This window comes from Salvelinus fontinalis, chromosome 25 (assembly GCF_029448725.1).
Source record: "Salvelinus fontinalis isolate EN_2023a chromosome 25, ASM2944872v1, whole genome shotgun sequence".
Lineage (NCBI taxonomy): Eukaryota > Metazoa > Chordata > Actinopteri > Salmoniformes > Salmonidae > Salvelinus > Salvelinus fontinalis.
This window is the reverse complement of record NC_074689.1, coordinates 27779063-27795750: the sequence shown is the minus strand read 5'-3', so window position 1 is coordinate 27795750 and position 16688 is coordinate 27779063. Positions and strand designations below refer to the sequence as shown.

At 43.2% G+C, this 16688-nt stretch overlaps 1 protein-coding gene across 10 annotated transcripts in view; it reads right to left on the bottom strand.

Annotated features, from left to right (window-relative positions):
* The window catches only part of LOC129823064 (receptor-type tyrosine-protein phosphatase mu-like), a 317242-nt gene that overhangs the window by 249572 nt on the left and 50982 nt on the right, over nt 1-16688 (bottom strand). For all 10 annotated transcript variants that reach the window (XM_055881767.1, XM_055881768.1, XM_055881772.1 and 7 more), the window contains exon 2: nt 9164-9286. In XM_055881767.1, coding sequence (XP_055737742.1) covers nt 9164-9286 — 123 coding nt within the window. The remainder of the gene's footprint in view (nt 1-9163; nt 9287-16688) is intronic.

Below are 16688 nucleotides of genomic sequence, written 5' to 3'. Positions count from 1 at the left end.
ATTTATATGCAGATGATACAGTCTTATACTCAGCTGGCCACTCCCCGGATGTTGTGTTAAACGCTCTACAACAAAGCTTTCTTAGTGTCCAACAAGCTTTCTCTACCCTTACCTTGTTCTGAACACCTCCAAAACAAAGGTCATGTGGTTTGGTAAGAAGAATGCCCCTCTCCCCACAGGTGTGATTACTACCTCTGAGGGTTTAGAGCTTGAGGTAGTCACCTCATACAAGTACTTCGGAGTATGGCTAGACGGTGCACTGTCCTCTCAGCACAAGGTTAAATCTAGACTTGGGTTCCTCTATCGTAGTCGCTCCTCTTTCACCCCAGCTGCCAAACTAAACATGATTCAGATGACCATTCTACCCATGCTAGATTACGGAGACGTAATTTATAGATCGGCAGGTAAGGGTGCTATCGAGGGACTTAATGTTTTTTTACCATTCGGCCATCAGATTTGCCACCAATGCTCCTTATAGGACACACCACCACACTCGAACTCTGTAAACTGGTCATCTCTGTATACCCGTCGCAAGACCCCCTGGTTGACGCTTATTTATAAAACCCTCTTAGGCCTCACCCCCCCATATCTGAGATACCTACTGCTGCCCTCATCCTCCACATACAAGATCCGTTCTGCCAGTCACATTATGTGAAAGGTCCCCAAAGTGCACACATCCCTGGGCTGCGACCTCTTTTCAGTTCGCTGCAGCTAGCGACTGGAACGACCTGCAAAAAAAAAAAAAAACTCAAACTGGAAGTTTTTCATTCAAAGACTCAATCATGGACAGTTGTGACTGTGACGCATGATGTATTGTTGTCTTTACCTTCTTGCCTTGTGATGTTTTCTGTGCCCAATAATGTTTGTATCATGTTTTGTGCTGCTGCCATGTGTCGCTACCATGCTGTTGTCATGTGGAGTTTCTACCATGCTGTCTTGTCATGTGTTGCTGCCATGTTGTATTGTCGTCTTAGGTCTCTCTTTATGTAGTGTTGTTGTGTCTCTTGTCGTGGTGTGTTTTGTCCTATATATTTTCATAATTGTTTTATTCCCAGCCCCCGTTCACAACTTTTGCCAGGCCGTTATTGTAAATAAGCATTTTGTTCTCAACTGACTCGCCTAGTTAAATAAAATAAATGATAGGCCAGCAGTTAGTTACACACTTTTAACCCTCTTTCCACAGTAGTTCTCACGTTACCTAATGCTGAAATGACACGTTAGTCACAGCAGGGCGATAGGATTATTTCATTGGGGCAGAACAGCACAGACGGCCGCGACATATGTCTTGGCCCTACCATGCTCTCGCAGGCTACTAAAGTTTCCACAGTACAGCTAACTCTACTGTGGGTTTGGATACACCGGGAGTCTGTCTGTTGTTGATGGATGAGAAGAGTAGTGGCGTGCTCATTGCGCTGATAATCACATTTCAGAATGAGTTCCCTCCCTCTCGCTACAAAGTGATACTTGTCGGTGTAATGCATGATGGGGTTGTTACGGAAGAGAAATGAGAACGTCCGCGTTTCCCACTCATGGCTTGCCTCAGACAGCATTGCCATTATTCCCCAGGTTCAGTTTTCCTAGACGTGGGGGGGCCATTAGCGAATATAGGTGCCATCTTTCACGTGTCATCTAAAAGGCACGCTGGAGATACAGATGTGGTTCGTCCATTAATGAAGTGACTTTCTCCTCTTTGGTCTTAAAGATAATGTATTTTTCACAGAAGGCAAATCAAGGAGTCAACAGTGCACTTTACAACTTTTAAAGGTATTTCGGCAGCTTGGTTGTCAGTCTCGGATAAACAGTAACGTTTCACAAAGATTAATTGCCGACATAGAGACGTAATGGGTTCAGTATCGTGTAATCTATACGGGGGACAATAAAGTCCCTGGGACTCCAAAGCTCTCCGTGGCTACTTGACCACATTACAACCTCGTTATGAACAGCTCTGAGTCAATCCCGTCTCCATCCTTTTGGTAATGGAGGAAGTCCCAAGTCTCAAAGTGATACCTAAATACAGACAACAGACTGGGAGACTGTCCAGTCATGTGAGCCCTTTGAGACTTGACTATGACACCAGCCCCTGTTGGACACTCTTCAAAATACCTCAGAGCCATAGGTCAGGAGGACTGAGGGACTCATTTTTACACGTATAACCCTCTGGTCTAGTGTGTCCATTCAGAGACACCCTAGAGGGTAGCTATACCCCCTTTTAACTACAACCCTCCGCAAGTGGCTATTAGAGGTAGACTGATTAAATCGGCATGGCGGATTTCAAGTTATAAACAATCGGTAATCTGCCTTTTTGGACGCCGATTATAATGCAATCCACGAGGAGACTGCGTGGCAGGCTGACCACCTGTTATGCGAGTGCAGCATCAAAATGACATTGTGTCTCCAAGGAGCCATGGTAAGTTGCTAGCTAGCATTAAACTTATCTTATAAAAAAAAAAATCTATCTTCACATAATCACTAGTAAACTACACCACATGGTTGGTGATATTACTAGGTTAACTAGCTTATTCTGCGTTGCGTATAAACAATGTGGTGTCTGTTAATTTATCATTGAATCACAGCCTAGTTCAACAAAAAGCGCATTCGCAAAAAGAGCACAATCATTGCAATAATGATGTACCTAACCATAAACATCAATGCCTTTCTCAATACACAAGCATATTTTTTAAACCTGCATATGTAGTTAAAATAAATTAATGTTAGCAGGCAATATTAACTAGGGAAATTGTGTCACTTCTCTTGCGTTCAGTGCAAGCAGAGTCAGAGTATATGCAGCAGTTTGGGCCATTCCTAACAAAGACCGTAATTAATTTGCCAGAATTTTACATATTTATGACATAACATTGAAGGTTGTGCAATTTAGACTTAGGGTTGCCACCCGTTCAATAAAATACGGAACGGTTCCGTATTTCACTGAAAGAATAAATGTTTTGTTTTCGAAATTCTGGTTCCCGATTTGACCATAATAATGACCCAAGGCTCGTATTTCTGTGTGTTTATTATATTATAATTAAGTATATGATTTGATATTTGACAGAGCAGTCTGACTGAGCGGTGGTAGGCAGCAGCAGGCTCATTAGCATTCATTCAAACAGCAGCTGTTTATGACTTCAAGCCTATCAACTCCTGAGATTAGGCTGGCAATACTATAGTGTCTATAAGAACATCCAATAGTCAAAGGTATATGAAATACAAATAGTAAAGAGAGAAAAGGTTGTATAACAACTACAACCTAAAACTTCTTAACTGGGAATATTGAAGAACTGGGAATATTGAACCACCAGCTTTCATATGTTCTGAGCAAGGAACTTAAACGTTCAATTTTTTACATGGCACATATTGCATTTTTACTTTCTTCTCCAACACTGTGTTTTTGCATTATTTAAACCAAATTGAATGTTTTATTATTTGAGACTAAATGTATTTTATTTCTGTATTATATTAAGTTAAAATAAAAGTGTTCATTGAGTATTGATGTAATTGTCATTTATTATATATGTAAAAATAATAAATACAATTTTAAAATATATTGAAAAAATGTGTAAAAAATAAAATCTAAAAAAAAATCTATATATCGGTATTGGCTTTTTTTTGGTCCTCCAATAATCGGTATCTGTGTTGAAAATTCATAATCGGTCAACCTCTAGTGGCTATGGCCTATCAGGGTCAGAGATCATTCAGAACTAGGATTCATGTCAGGCCAGTGGCCATCTTGTCCTTCTCATCCTCCAGTGCCTTTCCCCAGACCTCACCATGCTTGGCCCATTTTCTCAAAGAGGGGTTATAAGACTTCTTAGCAAGCAAACATTTGGATATGGGACTTCGCTGTAAGATGAGAAAGGGAATATATAGTTCTACAACGACAGGCTACTCCTTAAATCAGACACTCATACAGTAGGTAATACTGAGTGGCACAGGTCCAACTGACGTGACCCAGTTATACATATAGAGATATTTCATCTCAACAGTTGTCGGCTGTGCTCAAATTAGCTTTGAGCATCTACTATACCAGCAAAAACAAAACATCCCATGGCATGGCCCTAGCCGGCCACTGACACCAATCCAGGTTGGAGGGGTGTCATTCCACCCACAGCGTTAAAAAGGGGCTTGATTCATCACTCTCCACCACCCCTCCATGCTCCATAAATCACAGCGGAGGAAATGGAGTCAGAAGAGAAGGGGGGATAAAACACAGCAGACTAATTGCTTCCAATTTCAACCATCAGAGAGAAACTGAGTCGCATCCCAGCAGGGACGCTCCTGAGAGAAAACAATACGTCATCCAGGTCCTTTCGCCGTGCCGGCCGTAAATGAAAAGGTCCGGAAGCCAGAGCCTGAATGTCTAGGTCACGGTCCTTCACCGAGGCACGCTTTAACCTTCCGCTGCCTCCCCATCGTAGCAACATAAATCACCCGTCTGATGGCAAAGCAAACACCTCCCGACTTCCTTCCTTTCCTGGCTCTGTCAGGTCATTTCTCAAGCAGAGGGGGCATTGGACGACGGACGTGGAGGTGGTGGTGAAGGTGGGGGGGGATTAGCTAAAGTCCAGGTAATTAATTATGCCCTGGCTGTCAGTTGGCGGACCGGATGAGAGCGGAGAAAGTGAGAGAGCAGCTTTCACGTGACTGGACCTCTGATTTATCAGATTTAAGAGGGAAAACAGGTCCATTTGTCCAAAGGCGTCACCTTTATTATCGAGTGACTGAGTGGCCTCCTCTTCCTTCTCAGTCAATTATTAAAGGGTGCTTGTCGATTCCCTTTGTGGCAATAACTCTTCCGTTTGAAATTGAGGAGTCGATCAATTCCATACCCAGAGACCGCATTGGACAGCAAATGAAAGAGGCATTGAACATTTCTTAAATGGATGTCAATGTCATTGTGGCTGAGGCTCAATTCATGTAAAATGATTGAAGAGCATCTTACAAGAGGTTCTCATTTTCCCTCAGAAACGACAACTGCCCAAAACACAGGTTGACGTTTATTGGTATTAATCTTGTCCCGGAGGTAGAACTGGGCAATTTCCACTAGATGGGCCAGTGACAAAGTCAACATATATACATATGTATATATATATATATATATGTATATACGCATACGCATACACACACACACACACACACACACACACACACACACACACACACACACACACACACACACACACACACACACACACACACACACACACACACACACACACACACACACACACACACACACACACACACACACACACACACACACACACACACACACACACACACACACACACACACACACACACACACACACACACACATATATATATACTGCTCAAAAAAATAAAGGGAACACTTAAACAACACAATGTAACTCCAAGTCAATCACACTTCTGTGAAATCAAACTGTCCACTTAGGAAGCAACACTGATTGACAATAAATTTCACATGCTGTTGTGCAAATGGAATAGACAAAAGGTGGAAATTAAAGGAAATTAGCAAGACACCCCCCAAAACAGGAGTGATTCTGCAGGTGGTGACCACAGACCACTTCTCAGTTCCTATGCTACCTGGCTGATGTTTTGGTCACTTTTGAATGCTGGCGGTGCTCTCACTCTAGTGGTAGCATGAGACGGAGTCTACAACCCACACAAGTGGCTCAGGTAGTGCAGTTCATCCAGGATGGCACGTCAATGCGAACTGTGGCAAAAAGGTTTGCTGTGTCTGTCAGCGTAGTGTCCAGAGCATGCAGGCGCTACCAGGACAGAGGCCAGTACATCAGGAGATGTGGAGGAGGCCGTAGGAGGGCAACAACCCAGCAGCAGGACCGCTACCTCCGCCTTTGTGCAAGGAAGTGCACTGCCAGAGCCCTGCAAAATGACCTCCAGCAGGCCACAAATGTGCATGTGTCAGCATATGGTCTCACAAGGGGTCTGAGGATCTCATCTCGGTACCTAATGGCAGTCAGGCTACCTCTGGCGAGCACATGGAGGGCTGTGCGGCCCCACAAAGAAATGCCACCCCACACCATGACTGACCCATCGCCAAACCGGTCATGCTGGAGGATGTTGCAGGCAGCAGAACGTTCTCCACGGCGTCTCCAGACTCTGTCACGTCTGTCACATGTGCTCATGTGCTCAGTGTGAACCTGCTTTCATCTGTGAAGAGCACAGGGCGCCAGTGGCGAATTTGCCAATCTTGGTGTTCTCTGGCAAATGCCAAACGTCCTGCACGGTGTTGGGCTGTAAGCACAACCCCCACCTGTGGACGTCGGGCCCTCATACCACCCTCATGGAGTCTGTTTCTGACTGTTTGAGCAGACACATGCACATTTGTGGCCTGCTGGAGGTCATTTTGCAGGGCGCTGGCAGTGTACCTCCTTGCACAAAGGCGGAGGTAGCGGTCCTGCTGCTGGGTTGTTGCCCTCCTACGGCCTCCTCCACGTCTCCTGATGTACTGGCCTGTCTCCTGGTAGCGCCTGCATGCTCTGGACACTACGCTGACAGACACAGCAAACCTTTTTGCCACAGTTTGCATTGACGTGCCATCCTGGATGAACTGCACTACCTGAGCCACTTGTGTGGGTTGTAGACTCCGTCTCATGCTACCACTAGAGTGAGAGCACCGCCAGCATTCAAAAGTGACCAAAACATCAGCCAGGAAGCAAGGAACTGAGAAGTGGTCTGTGGTCACCACCTGCAGAATCACTCCTGTTTTGGGGGGTGTCTTGCTAATTGCCTATAATTTCCACCTTTTGTCTATTCCATTTGCACAACAGCATGTGAAATTTATTGTCAATCAGTGTTGCTTCCTAAGTGGACAGTTTGATTTCACAGAAGTGTGATTGACTTGGAGTTACATTGTGTTGTTTAAGTGTTCCCTTTATTTTTTTGAGCAGTGTATATATATACAGTGGGGCAAAAAAGTATTTAGTCAGCCACCAATTGTGCAAGTTCTCCCACTTAAAAAGATGAGAGAGGCCTGTAATTTTCATCATAGGTACACTTCAACTATGACAGACAAAATGAGGAAAAAAAATCCAGAAAATCACATTCTAGGATTTTTTATGAATTTCTTTGCAAATTATGGTGGAAAATAAGTATTTGGTCAATAACAAAAGTTTCTCAATACTTTGTTATATACCCTTTGTTGGCAATGACAGAGGTCAAACGTTTTCTGTAAGTCTTCACAAGGTTTTCACATACTGTTGCTGGTATTTTGGCCCATTCCTCCATGTAGATCTCCTCTAGAGCAGTGATGTTTTGGGGCTGTTGCTGGGCAACACAGACTTTCAACTCCCTCCAAAGATTTTCTATGGGGTTGAGATCTGGAGACTGGCTATGCCAGCAGGTATTTGATACACTGCTGATTTTGCAGGTTTTCCTACTTACAGGTTTTCCTACTCACATTGTATGATTTGTAAGTAATTCATTTGCATTTTATTGCATGACATGACATTTGATCACCTACCAACCAGTAAGAATTCCGGCTCTCACAGACCTGTTAGTTTTTCTTTACATGTATTTGGCTAAGGTGTATATAAACTAAGGTGCACGTACATTTGACTTCAACTCTATATATAGTCAAAATTCATGAAAACAAAAATGTGCTTTTTAGTTTTACATTAAGGCATAAGGTTAGCAGTGTAGTTAAGGTTAGGTTTAAAATATAATTTTATGGCTGTGTGTCACGTTCCTGACCTGTTTTCTGTTGTTTTGTATGTGTTTAGTTGGTCAGGACGTGAGCTGGGTGGGAATTCTATGTTGTGTGTCTAGTTTGTCTGTTTCTATGTCAGCCTAGTGTGGGTTCTCAATCAGAGACAGATGGTAGTCGTTGTCTCTGACTGAGACTCATATATAGGAGGCTTGTTTTGTGTTGGGATTTTGTGGGTGTTCGTTACCTGTCTCTGTGTTTGTGTTCTGCACCAGATAGGTCTGTATCGGTTTTGCACATTTGTTATTTTGTATGTTGTTTGTAGTGTTTCACTTGTTCTGGTATTAAACATGTTTAACACTAGCCGCGCTGCACTTTGGTCCTCTCCTTCACCCCTGGAAGAAAACCTTTACACTGTGGCAGCTAGTGACGACCCTGCAGAGCTGCTTCCGGGACATGAGTCATCCCAATACATGAAAACCTGTTCCCAAAACGCATGAAAAATGAAGGAGTACTTGAATGATACTTGATCTATGGAATATCTGACAATAGCCAATTATCTAACAAATCAAACGGTGCACTAGTGGCGTTTCAAGCTATGGCTACATACTAAACAGACTGATTTAACGCAGAAATCCTTAATTGGTGAAACTGCCACGTCCGTTTGGGATATTACAACAAGAAGTTACTGTAAACAACCACCACAACCCCCCTCTGACATCGCACGTGCAGAATATATAGCCCGCACTTTGTTTTATGCTTTCAAATGCTCCTCACCTCCAATTTTCATCAACACATTTAAAACAATAACAAAGACAACATGCAGATTTAATCTTTAAAGAGATTACCTTGCACAACAAAAATTGTGTTCAGAAAATTCAGAGGAAAAAAGGGAGCTTTACACTGCACCCCATTCATCACTAGCTGAATCTTCCTCTGCCAACCGTTGGGCTAGGTTCTGCTCAACAACCAGCACTAACCAGCCTACAGAGGCATGGTAAACATGATTCCTCCATGAATACCATAGATGAATTCACACTGGCTGTGCTGTAGAACACTACAGACTGTTAAATCCTGTGCTCATTCTATCCACAGAAACCTCTGCTCACACAGGAGTGAATGAGTTGTAGACCCTATTAGAAGGGACCTAGCAGGTGCCATCGCCAAGCCATTTCTCAACGTTGGCTCAACGTTTCGCTGCGACTATCGTCGCCCCATCAGAGGGAGGTAATGAGTTGTGGGGCCTAACAAAGGGAGAGTAATAACGTTGAAAACAGCCCAATGCTGAGCAGAGCATAAATCTGCTGTGTTTTCTTTAAGAGACTAAACATTAAAAAAGGAACCACCTTATCTGTAGAAGACAGTCATTCCCAGTGGGGGATTTCTCTCTCTGGGAGAATTTCCCCTGATAACACAATAAGAGCAAATGCTTATTGAGTGTGTCATTAGGTTGAATGTGTTCTGTTTTTCAGGGGCTTTCTGTTTGGTGGTGGGGGGGGAGGGGGGAAGAGTGACTGACCTGTGGGCATCCAGGGGTTGGGCGACGGCCTCTCCTTGGTGTTGGCCTGCTCCCAATCAAAGTGGTCATCCTTACCCTGGCTGTAGCCGCATGCCGTGTAGGGCCTCTCAAAGTTACAGTCACCTGAGGAACACAACAAGACAGGATTTACAACCACACATTCAATAAGGCATTCTACGTAAGTAAGAGACAGACGGACAGAGACAGACGACAAAAGAATACAGGAAGTAGCTTGTTTGCAGTAACACATAGTACAATAGCATATGGCTGTCCAATGTCAGACACTACAGACCAGGCGATCACCTGAACTCTATCACTAGGAGGCTTTGTCAACCCCCCCATGCTCCGTATGGTAACAGGCACTCCTGGCATTAGGACAACCACATAGACACTGTGAAACAACAGAATGCCAGCTCCTACCACAACTTGACAATAGTCCTTCTTACAATGCTCAGAGCACTGACAGATTCCCCAACTCTCACAACTGTTTCTAACTGATATCTGTACACCTGGCAGTGGTGAGGGAGGGAGGCCTACTTTTGATTGGATTCAACTTCCTCTCATATCAATATAAAAGGTTGAATATAAATCCGCTGCCATGTGCACTTTCCTCAGTGTATTTTCAAGTCTAAGCAAGTTCTGAGGTGACTGAACAAAGGCCTGCCTGCCACCGTAATAAGAAACAGCTTCCCTTACGCCTGAGAGCGTTGCTCACATATTGTTTATTACCCGGCGTGACATTCTGTGGATTGGGCAGAGGACTTTATCAACCATCTATTGTGGAAAGAGTGAATAAATCAACAAAGAAAATATCAGTATTGACATATTCAAAATAGGAATTGTGTAAATCTGCCTTTCCATGTACGTACCCTTAACTTCTTCGGTGTCGCTTCCACAGGACGGTTGAGCTAACGCAGGCTAATGCGATTAGCATGAGTTTGTAAGTAACAAAAACATTTCCCAGGACATAGACATATCTGATCTTGGCAGAAAGCTTAAACTCTTGTTAATCTAACTGTCCAATTTACAGTAGCTATTACAGTGAAAGAAAACCATGCTATTGTTTGAGTGCTCAATTTTGAACATGAAAAGTTATTAATAAACAAATTAGGCACATTTGGGCAGTCTTGATACAACATTTTGAACAGAAGTGCATATGGTTCATTGGATCAGTCTAAAACTTTGCACATACACTCCTGCCATCTAGCGGCCAAAATCTAAAATGCAATTGGGCTGGAATAATACATTAAGGCCTCTCTTGCATTTCAAAGATGGTACAAAAAAATACAAAAGAACGGTTGTTTTTTTCTTTGTATTATCTTTTACCAGATCTAATGTGTTATATTCTCCTGCATTCCTTTCCCATTTACACAAACTTCAAAGTGTTTCCTTTCAAATGGTACCAAGAATATGCATATCCTTGCTTCAGGGCCTGAGCTACAGGCAGTTAGATTTGGTTGTCATTTTAGGCAAAAATTGAAAAACATGGGCGGATCCTTAAACTGTGTTTATGCTGCACGGGTGAGATTTTTTTAACTTGAAAAGACGGCGGATGAATATATTTAGTGACACTATGTCAAAGCGAAGATATAATGAATCCAAGATGCATGTATTTTAAGCGCTTGTTGTATACTGTGCGGATGGGAAAGAACTGTCGTGGCCTACCAGCCAGCAACAACACTGCCAGAATATTTCTTGGAGCTGCTTCCCTCTGAGTTTGACGGAACCATGTAGCATTTCCTTATTCTGATGCCATTTCGTATCTACTGGGCTTTCAGAGACCGTGTGAAGTAATACGCTCCTTCTGCTTGGTATTGAAGGTTATTGTCATGTCTACTGTACACAACATATCCTTGAGCAGAGGTTCAAAGGTCATATCAGGGACTATCAGAGAGTTTGCAAAGAGAGGAAACTAGAGAGGATTTCCAACAGGATCACAAGCCTCCATTCCAACACAGTTGGCAATAAAGTACATATGTAGCACACTGCAAACAGACCACTAGGTCAAAGACCAAGCCATGTGAATGAGTTAGAGTACCATGGCATACCTACATGTAAGTCATGTGAAGTTACTCTGCAAAACATTCAACTGATACATTACATGGCACATTTGCACGCACAGCTCAATACTCTAATATATGGATTTTACATACAGATGGGCACAGATACCTTACAAAAAAGGTAGAGGCATGGATCAGAAAACCAGTCAGTATCTGGTGTGACCATCATTTGCCTTGTGCAGCGCGACACATCTCCTTCACATAGAGTTGATCAGGCTGTTGATTGGGGCATGTGGTATGTTGTCCCACTGCTCTTCAATGGCTGTGAAAAGTTACTGGACATTAGCGGTAACTGGAACACGCTGTTGTACACGTCAATCGAGAGCATCCCAAACGTGCTCAATGGTGACATGTCTGGTGAGTATGCAGGCAATGGAAGAACTGTGACATTTTCAGCTTCCAGGAATTGTGTAAAGGATCCTTGTGACATGGGGCCGTGCATTACCATGCTGAAACATGAGGTGATGGCGGCTTAAGAAATTGCACAACAAATTGCCATCATTAAAATGCAATCAAGTTTGTTGTCTGTCGCTTATGCCTGCCTATACCATAACCCCGCCGCCACCATGGTTCCCTCTTCTCACAACGTTGACATCAGCAAACCGTTCACCCACATGAAGTGGTCTGCCATCTGCCCGGTACAGTTGAAACTGGGATTCATCCGTGAAGAGCACACTTCTCCAGCGTGTCAGTGGCCATCAAAGGTGAGCATTTTCCCACTGAAGTCGGTTATAATGCAGAACTGCAGTCAGGTCAAAACCTTGGTGAGGACGACGAACAAGCAGAAGAGCTTCTTTGAGGCGGTTACTGATAGTTTGTGCAGAAATTCTTCGGTTGCGCAAACCCACAGTTTCAGTAGCTGTCCATGTGGCTGGTCTCAGGCTGATCCTGCAGATGAAGAAGCCTGATGTGGAGGTCCTGGGCTGGCGTGGTTACACATGGTCTGTGGTTGTGTGGCCAATTGGGCATGATGCCAAATTCTCTAAAACAACGTTGGAGATGGCTTATGGTAGATAATTGAATGTTCATTTATCTGCCAAAAGCTCTGTTGGACATTCCTGCATTCAGCATGCCAATTGCAAACTCCCTCAAAACTTGAGACATCTGTGTCATTGTGTTGTGTGACAACACTGCACATTTTAGAGTGGTCTTTTATTGTCCCCAGCACAATGTACACCTGGGTAATGATCATGTGGTTTAATCAGCTTCTTGATATGCCACACCTGTCAGGTGGATGGATTATCTTGGCAAAGGAGAAATGCTCACTAACAGGGATGTAAAAAAAAAAAAAATGTATGCTCAACATTTGTGAGAAATAAGCTTTTTGTGCATACGAAAAATTTCTGGGATCTTTTACACATTCACAGCAATGACCTGAGGAATAGTTACAGGGGATGAATGAGCCAATTGGAAGCTGGGGATGAGGGACAGATTAGGAATTTAGTCAGTATACCGGGGTTAACACCCCTACTCTTACGATAAGTGCCATGGGATCTTCACTGACAACAGAGAGTCAGGACACCCATTTAATGTCCCACCCGAAAGACAGCACCTTACACAGGGCATGGTCCCCAATTACTGCCCTGGGGAATTGGGATAAATTTTTAAAAAATCAGACCGGAGGTGACACTTTACATGTTGCGTTTATATTAATTGTTACGTGTAAATGTGGCTGGATGACAACATAATTTTTGTTTCCAGCATTAGGGCTGTTTTCCCAAATAAGTTAAATCTGCTTTGTTTTTTGTTTCCTTGCCACGAAACTAACAAGTATTGCGATACTGTTATGATCCCAGCCCTAGAATGAGTATTTTGAAATACATGCCAATACTTTCCAAGGGTATTTCCAAATACATTCCAATATTCCGCTACTTGTCTTGTAAAAAAAAATAACTGAAGTCTTCCTTCTAAATGTGTAATTGAGATTTGAAATAGAATTTGAACCCAGGTTTGATCCACACAGAAAGCAGCGAGAGAGGTGGAAACAGCAAACAGCAGACGCAGACAGAGCCTTTTCCTCAGATCACACTGTTTCGAGGGTTAATGATTACGGCGCCGTGATTACAAGGAGAGAGTAAACACACAACTCTTTCTTTGGCGGCCGGGCGGTTCAGCTGGGCGGTTCACCGGTTTAATACGGATCCACTGATATGAGGCGGACAGAGTACACAAACCGAAAGGCAACGTTCTCGCCACTACTTTGGTTTGATAGAGGATTATCTATCCTGCCACAGGTAGGCTGATTGATTTGATAGCCTGTGGCAGAGAAGTCCTCTGATTGATCACAGATTCCTTTATTCTCCTTCCTAATAGACCTTTCGAAGGGTCATTTTGCACTATTGTGTTTTTTAAACCTTTTCTCGTCAACACTGTCTGCTTCTCATTCTGGCCCTGTAATGCATTTCAAAAGAGCCAAGATCTCTGTTCTCTCTTCCGACAGCAACTAAAGCCTGCTCTCAGATACAGTTGAAGTCGGAAGTTTCCATACACCTTAGCCAAATACACAATTCCTGACATTATATCCTAGTTAAAAAAATACTGTCTTAGGTCAGTTAGGATCACCAGTTTATTTTAAGAATGTGAAATGTCAGAATAATAGTAGAGTGATTTATTTCAGCTTTTATTTCTTTCATCACATTCCCAGTGGGTCAGAAGTTTACATACACTCAGTTAGTATTTGGTAGCATTGCCTTTAAATTGTTTAACTTGTATCAAATGTTTTAGGTAGTCTTCCACAAGCTTCCCACAATAAGTTGGGTAAAAATCCAAAATCCATTTATTTTGTGAAGAGCAACAGTCCCTCCTGCAGCAAAGCACCCCCACAACATGATGCTGCCACCCTCGTGCTTCACGGTTGGGATGGTGTTCTTCGGCTTAAAAGTATCCCCCCTTTTCCTCCAAACATAACAATGGTCATTATGGTCAAACAGTTCTATTTTAGTTTATTCAGACCAGAGGACATTTCTCCAAAAAGCACGATCTTTGTCCCCGTGTGCAGTTGCAAACCGCAGTCTGGCTTTATGGCAGTTTTGGAGCAGTGGCTTCTTCCTTGCTGAGCGGCCTTTCAGGTTATGTCGATATAGGACTCGTTTTACTGTGGATATAGATACTTTTGTACCCGTTTCCTCCAGCATCTTCACAAGTTCCTTTGCTGTTGTTCTGGGATTGATTTGCACTTTTGGCACCAAAGTACGTTCATCTCCACAAGACAGAACCTTCCTGAGCGGTATGGCGGCTGCGTGTTCCAATGGTGTTTATACTTGTGTACTATTGTTTGTACAGATGAACGTGGTACTTTCAGGCATTTGGAAATTGCTCCCAATGATGAACCAGACTTGTGGAGGTCTACAATTTCTTTTCTGAGGTCTTGGCTGTTTTCTTTCGATTTTCCCATGATGTCAAGCAAAGAGGCACTGAGTTTGAAATATATCCACAGGTACACCTCCAATTGACTCAAATGATGTCACTTAGCCTATCACAAGCTTCTAAAGCGATGACATAATTTTCTGGAATTTTCCAAGCTGGTTAAAGGCACAGTCAACTTAGTGTACGTAAACTTCTGACCCACTGGAATTGTGATACAGTGAATTATAAGTGAAATAATCTGTCTGTAAACAGTTGTTAGAAAAATTACTTGTGTCATGCACAAAGTAGAAGTCCTAGCCAACTTGCTAAAACTATAGTTTGTTAACAAGAAATCTGTGGAGTGGTTGAAAAACTAGTTTTAATGTCTCCAACCTAAGTGTATGTAAACTTCCCGACTTCAACTGTACGAGGGATCCTATAATACAGTATGTGTCTAGGACCCTGCTTTGACTGGGCTTGACAAAGAACAGACCTCCCGGGCGGATTGTTCTTGGGTCCCTGCTATTTGCTTTGACATCACCATGAGGTCTTGGGGCATACATTCATTGGTCTCAGACTGTAGGTCTTGGCATTGTATTGCCAATAGCAGCACTACTGAGGCACTGCTGACTTCAATGAACATAGTGGATCTCCTACACAACTTAACTCAAATTAGCCCAATCACCTCTTACTTTGTTTAGTGTAGCCATCCCCAGATTGCATTCCACACACACAACCAAAACAGAAGGCAGAGGAATGCATAGACCAACATACACTCACACGCAAAAACACACACACATCCCCTCTGCTCTCCCCTTCAGTGACTCTCCAGAGCCATACATCTAAACTATGTAGACAGCCAGTTTAAATGATGCCTGGGTAAAGGAGCGAGCAATGCTTTAGTGAGACGTTGGGGTGTATATGAAAGAGTCTGACAGGCCTCAGAGGACAACTGTTTCCCTCATTCTGCCATCCTCCTTGATCGATAACGCTTCTTCCCTGTCATCTTTTCGGCCTTTCAAGAAAAAATGAAACAAGCAAACAGACTAAAGCTACATTAAAGCTGCTACCAGATTTATGTGGTAAATATTTCAGATGATTCCTGTGTGAGGGGCTCCATTGGTCTTTATAGTCAGACGTTGTGCATTTTGAAAACTCCATCCGTCTTTTCACGGCAATGAGCTACCGGCCACAATCAATAATCCTCCTCACGATGGTACCCATTCCTCCGCAACACATTAAAGCTTTGGCTTGAAAGCGCCTTTATATATTTGGACCGGGTACCACTCCCGTAGTTATTCTTGAACATGGGATATGTGCTGCACTTTGCTCTTTTTCATACTTCTGGAAATTTGACGTGCATTTGTGTCTGACTAAAACTGCAACTTTTGTTGCTGATCCTGCATTTCAAAGTAGTTCCATATAAAAAAATAGAAAAGCTGCCTAAACAAGCTAAAGCAAACTCAAATTGTGATGTCCATCACACAGAAAAACAACAAAATGGCCGTCCTTGATGAGGAGTTATACCCATAAACTGAAAGCCCATCTGTTCAATTCAACAGTGCAAGACCTGAGCAGATGTGGTTTGCAACCATCCCCTATCCTAGAAAATCAAATGTATTTATAAAGCCCTTTTTACATCAGCAAATGTCACAAAGTGCTACACAGAAACCCAGCCTAAACCCCCCAAAAGCAAGCAATGCAGAAGCAAACGGCAGCTCCTGTTCTACCCCTAACAGGTTCATATATAACAGGTCATTTGACATAAAATTGTAGAAATAATACCACCTCCCAATCCCAGCTGGGCAATTACATGGCCTCTAACATCAAAGTCCTCTCTGGTTAGGGAAACCCCAGAGTGTGCATTTGGGCTTGGTAGGCCCTAGTGGCCTGTTCCTGTCTTTATGAGCGTCTTGTCTACCCCTCAGCCCCAAGAGAACACCAGGCACAAAAGCAATCTCAGGCAATTTAAAACCTGATGCCTGCTATCTCCCTCTCCCCGGCTGCACCACCGATGTGAGCCTGGGCATTGAGAACCCTGCTACTAAGCCCGTTTGGGATGGATGGGCCCATACCAGCCCAGGCCTCATTTTCCTTTTTGTTTATCAGGAGGGACCCAG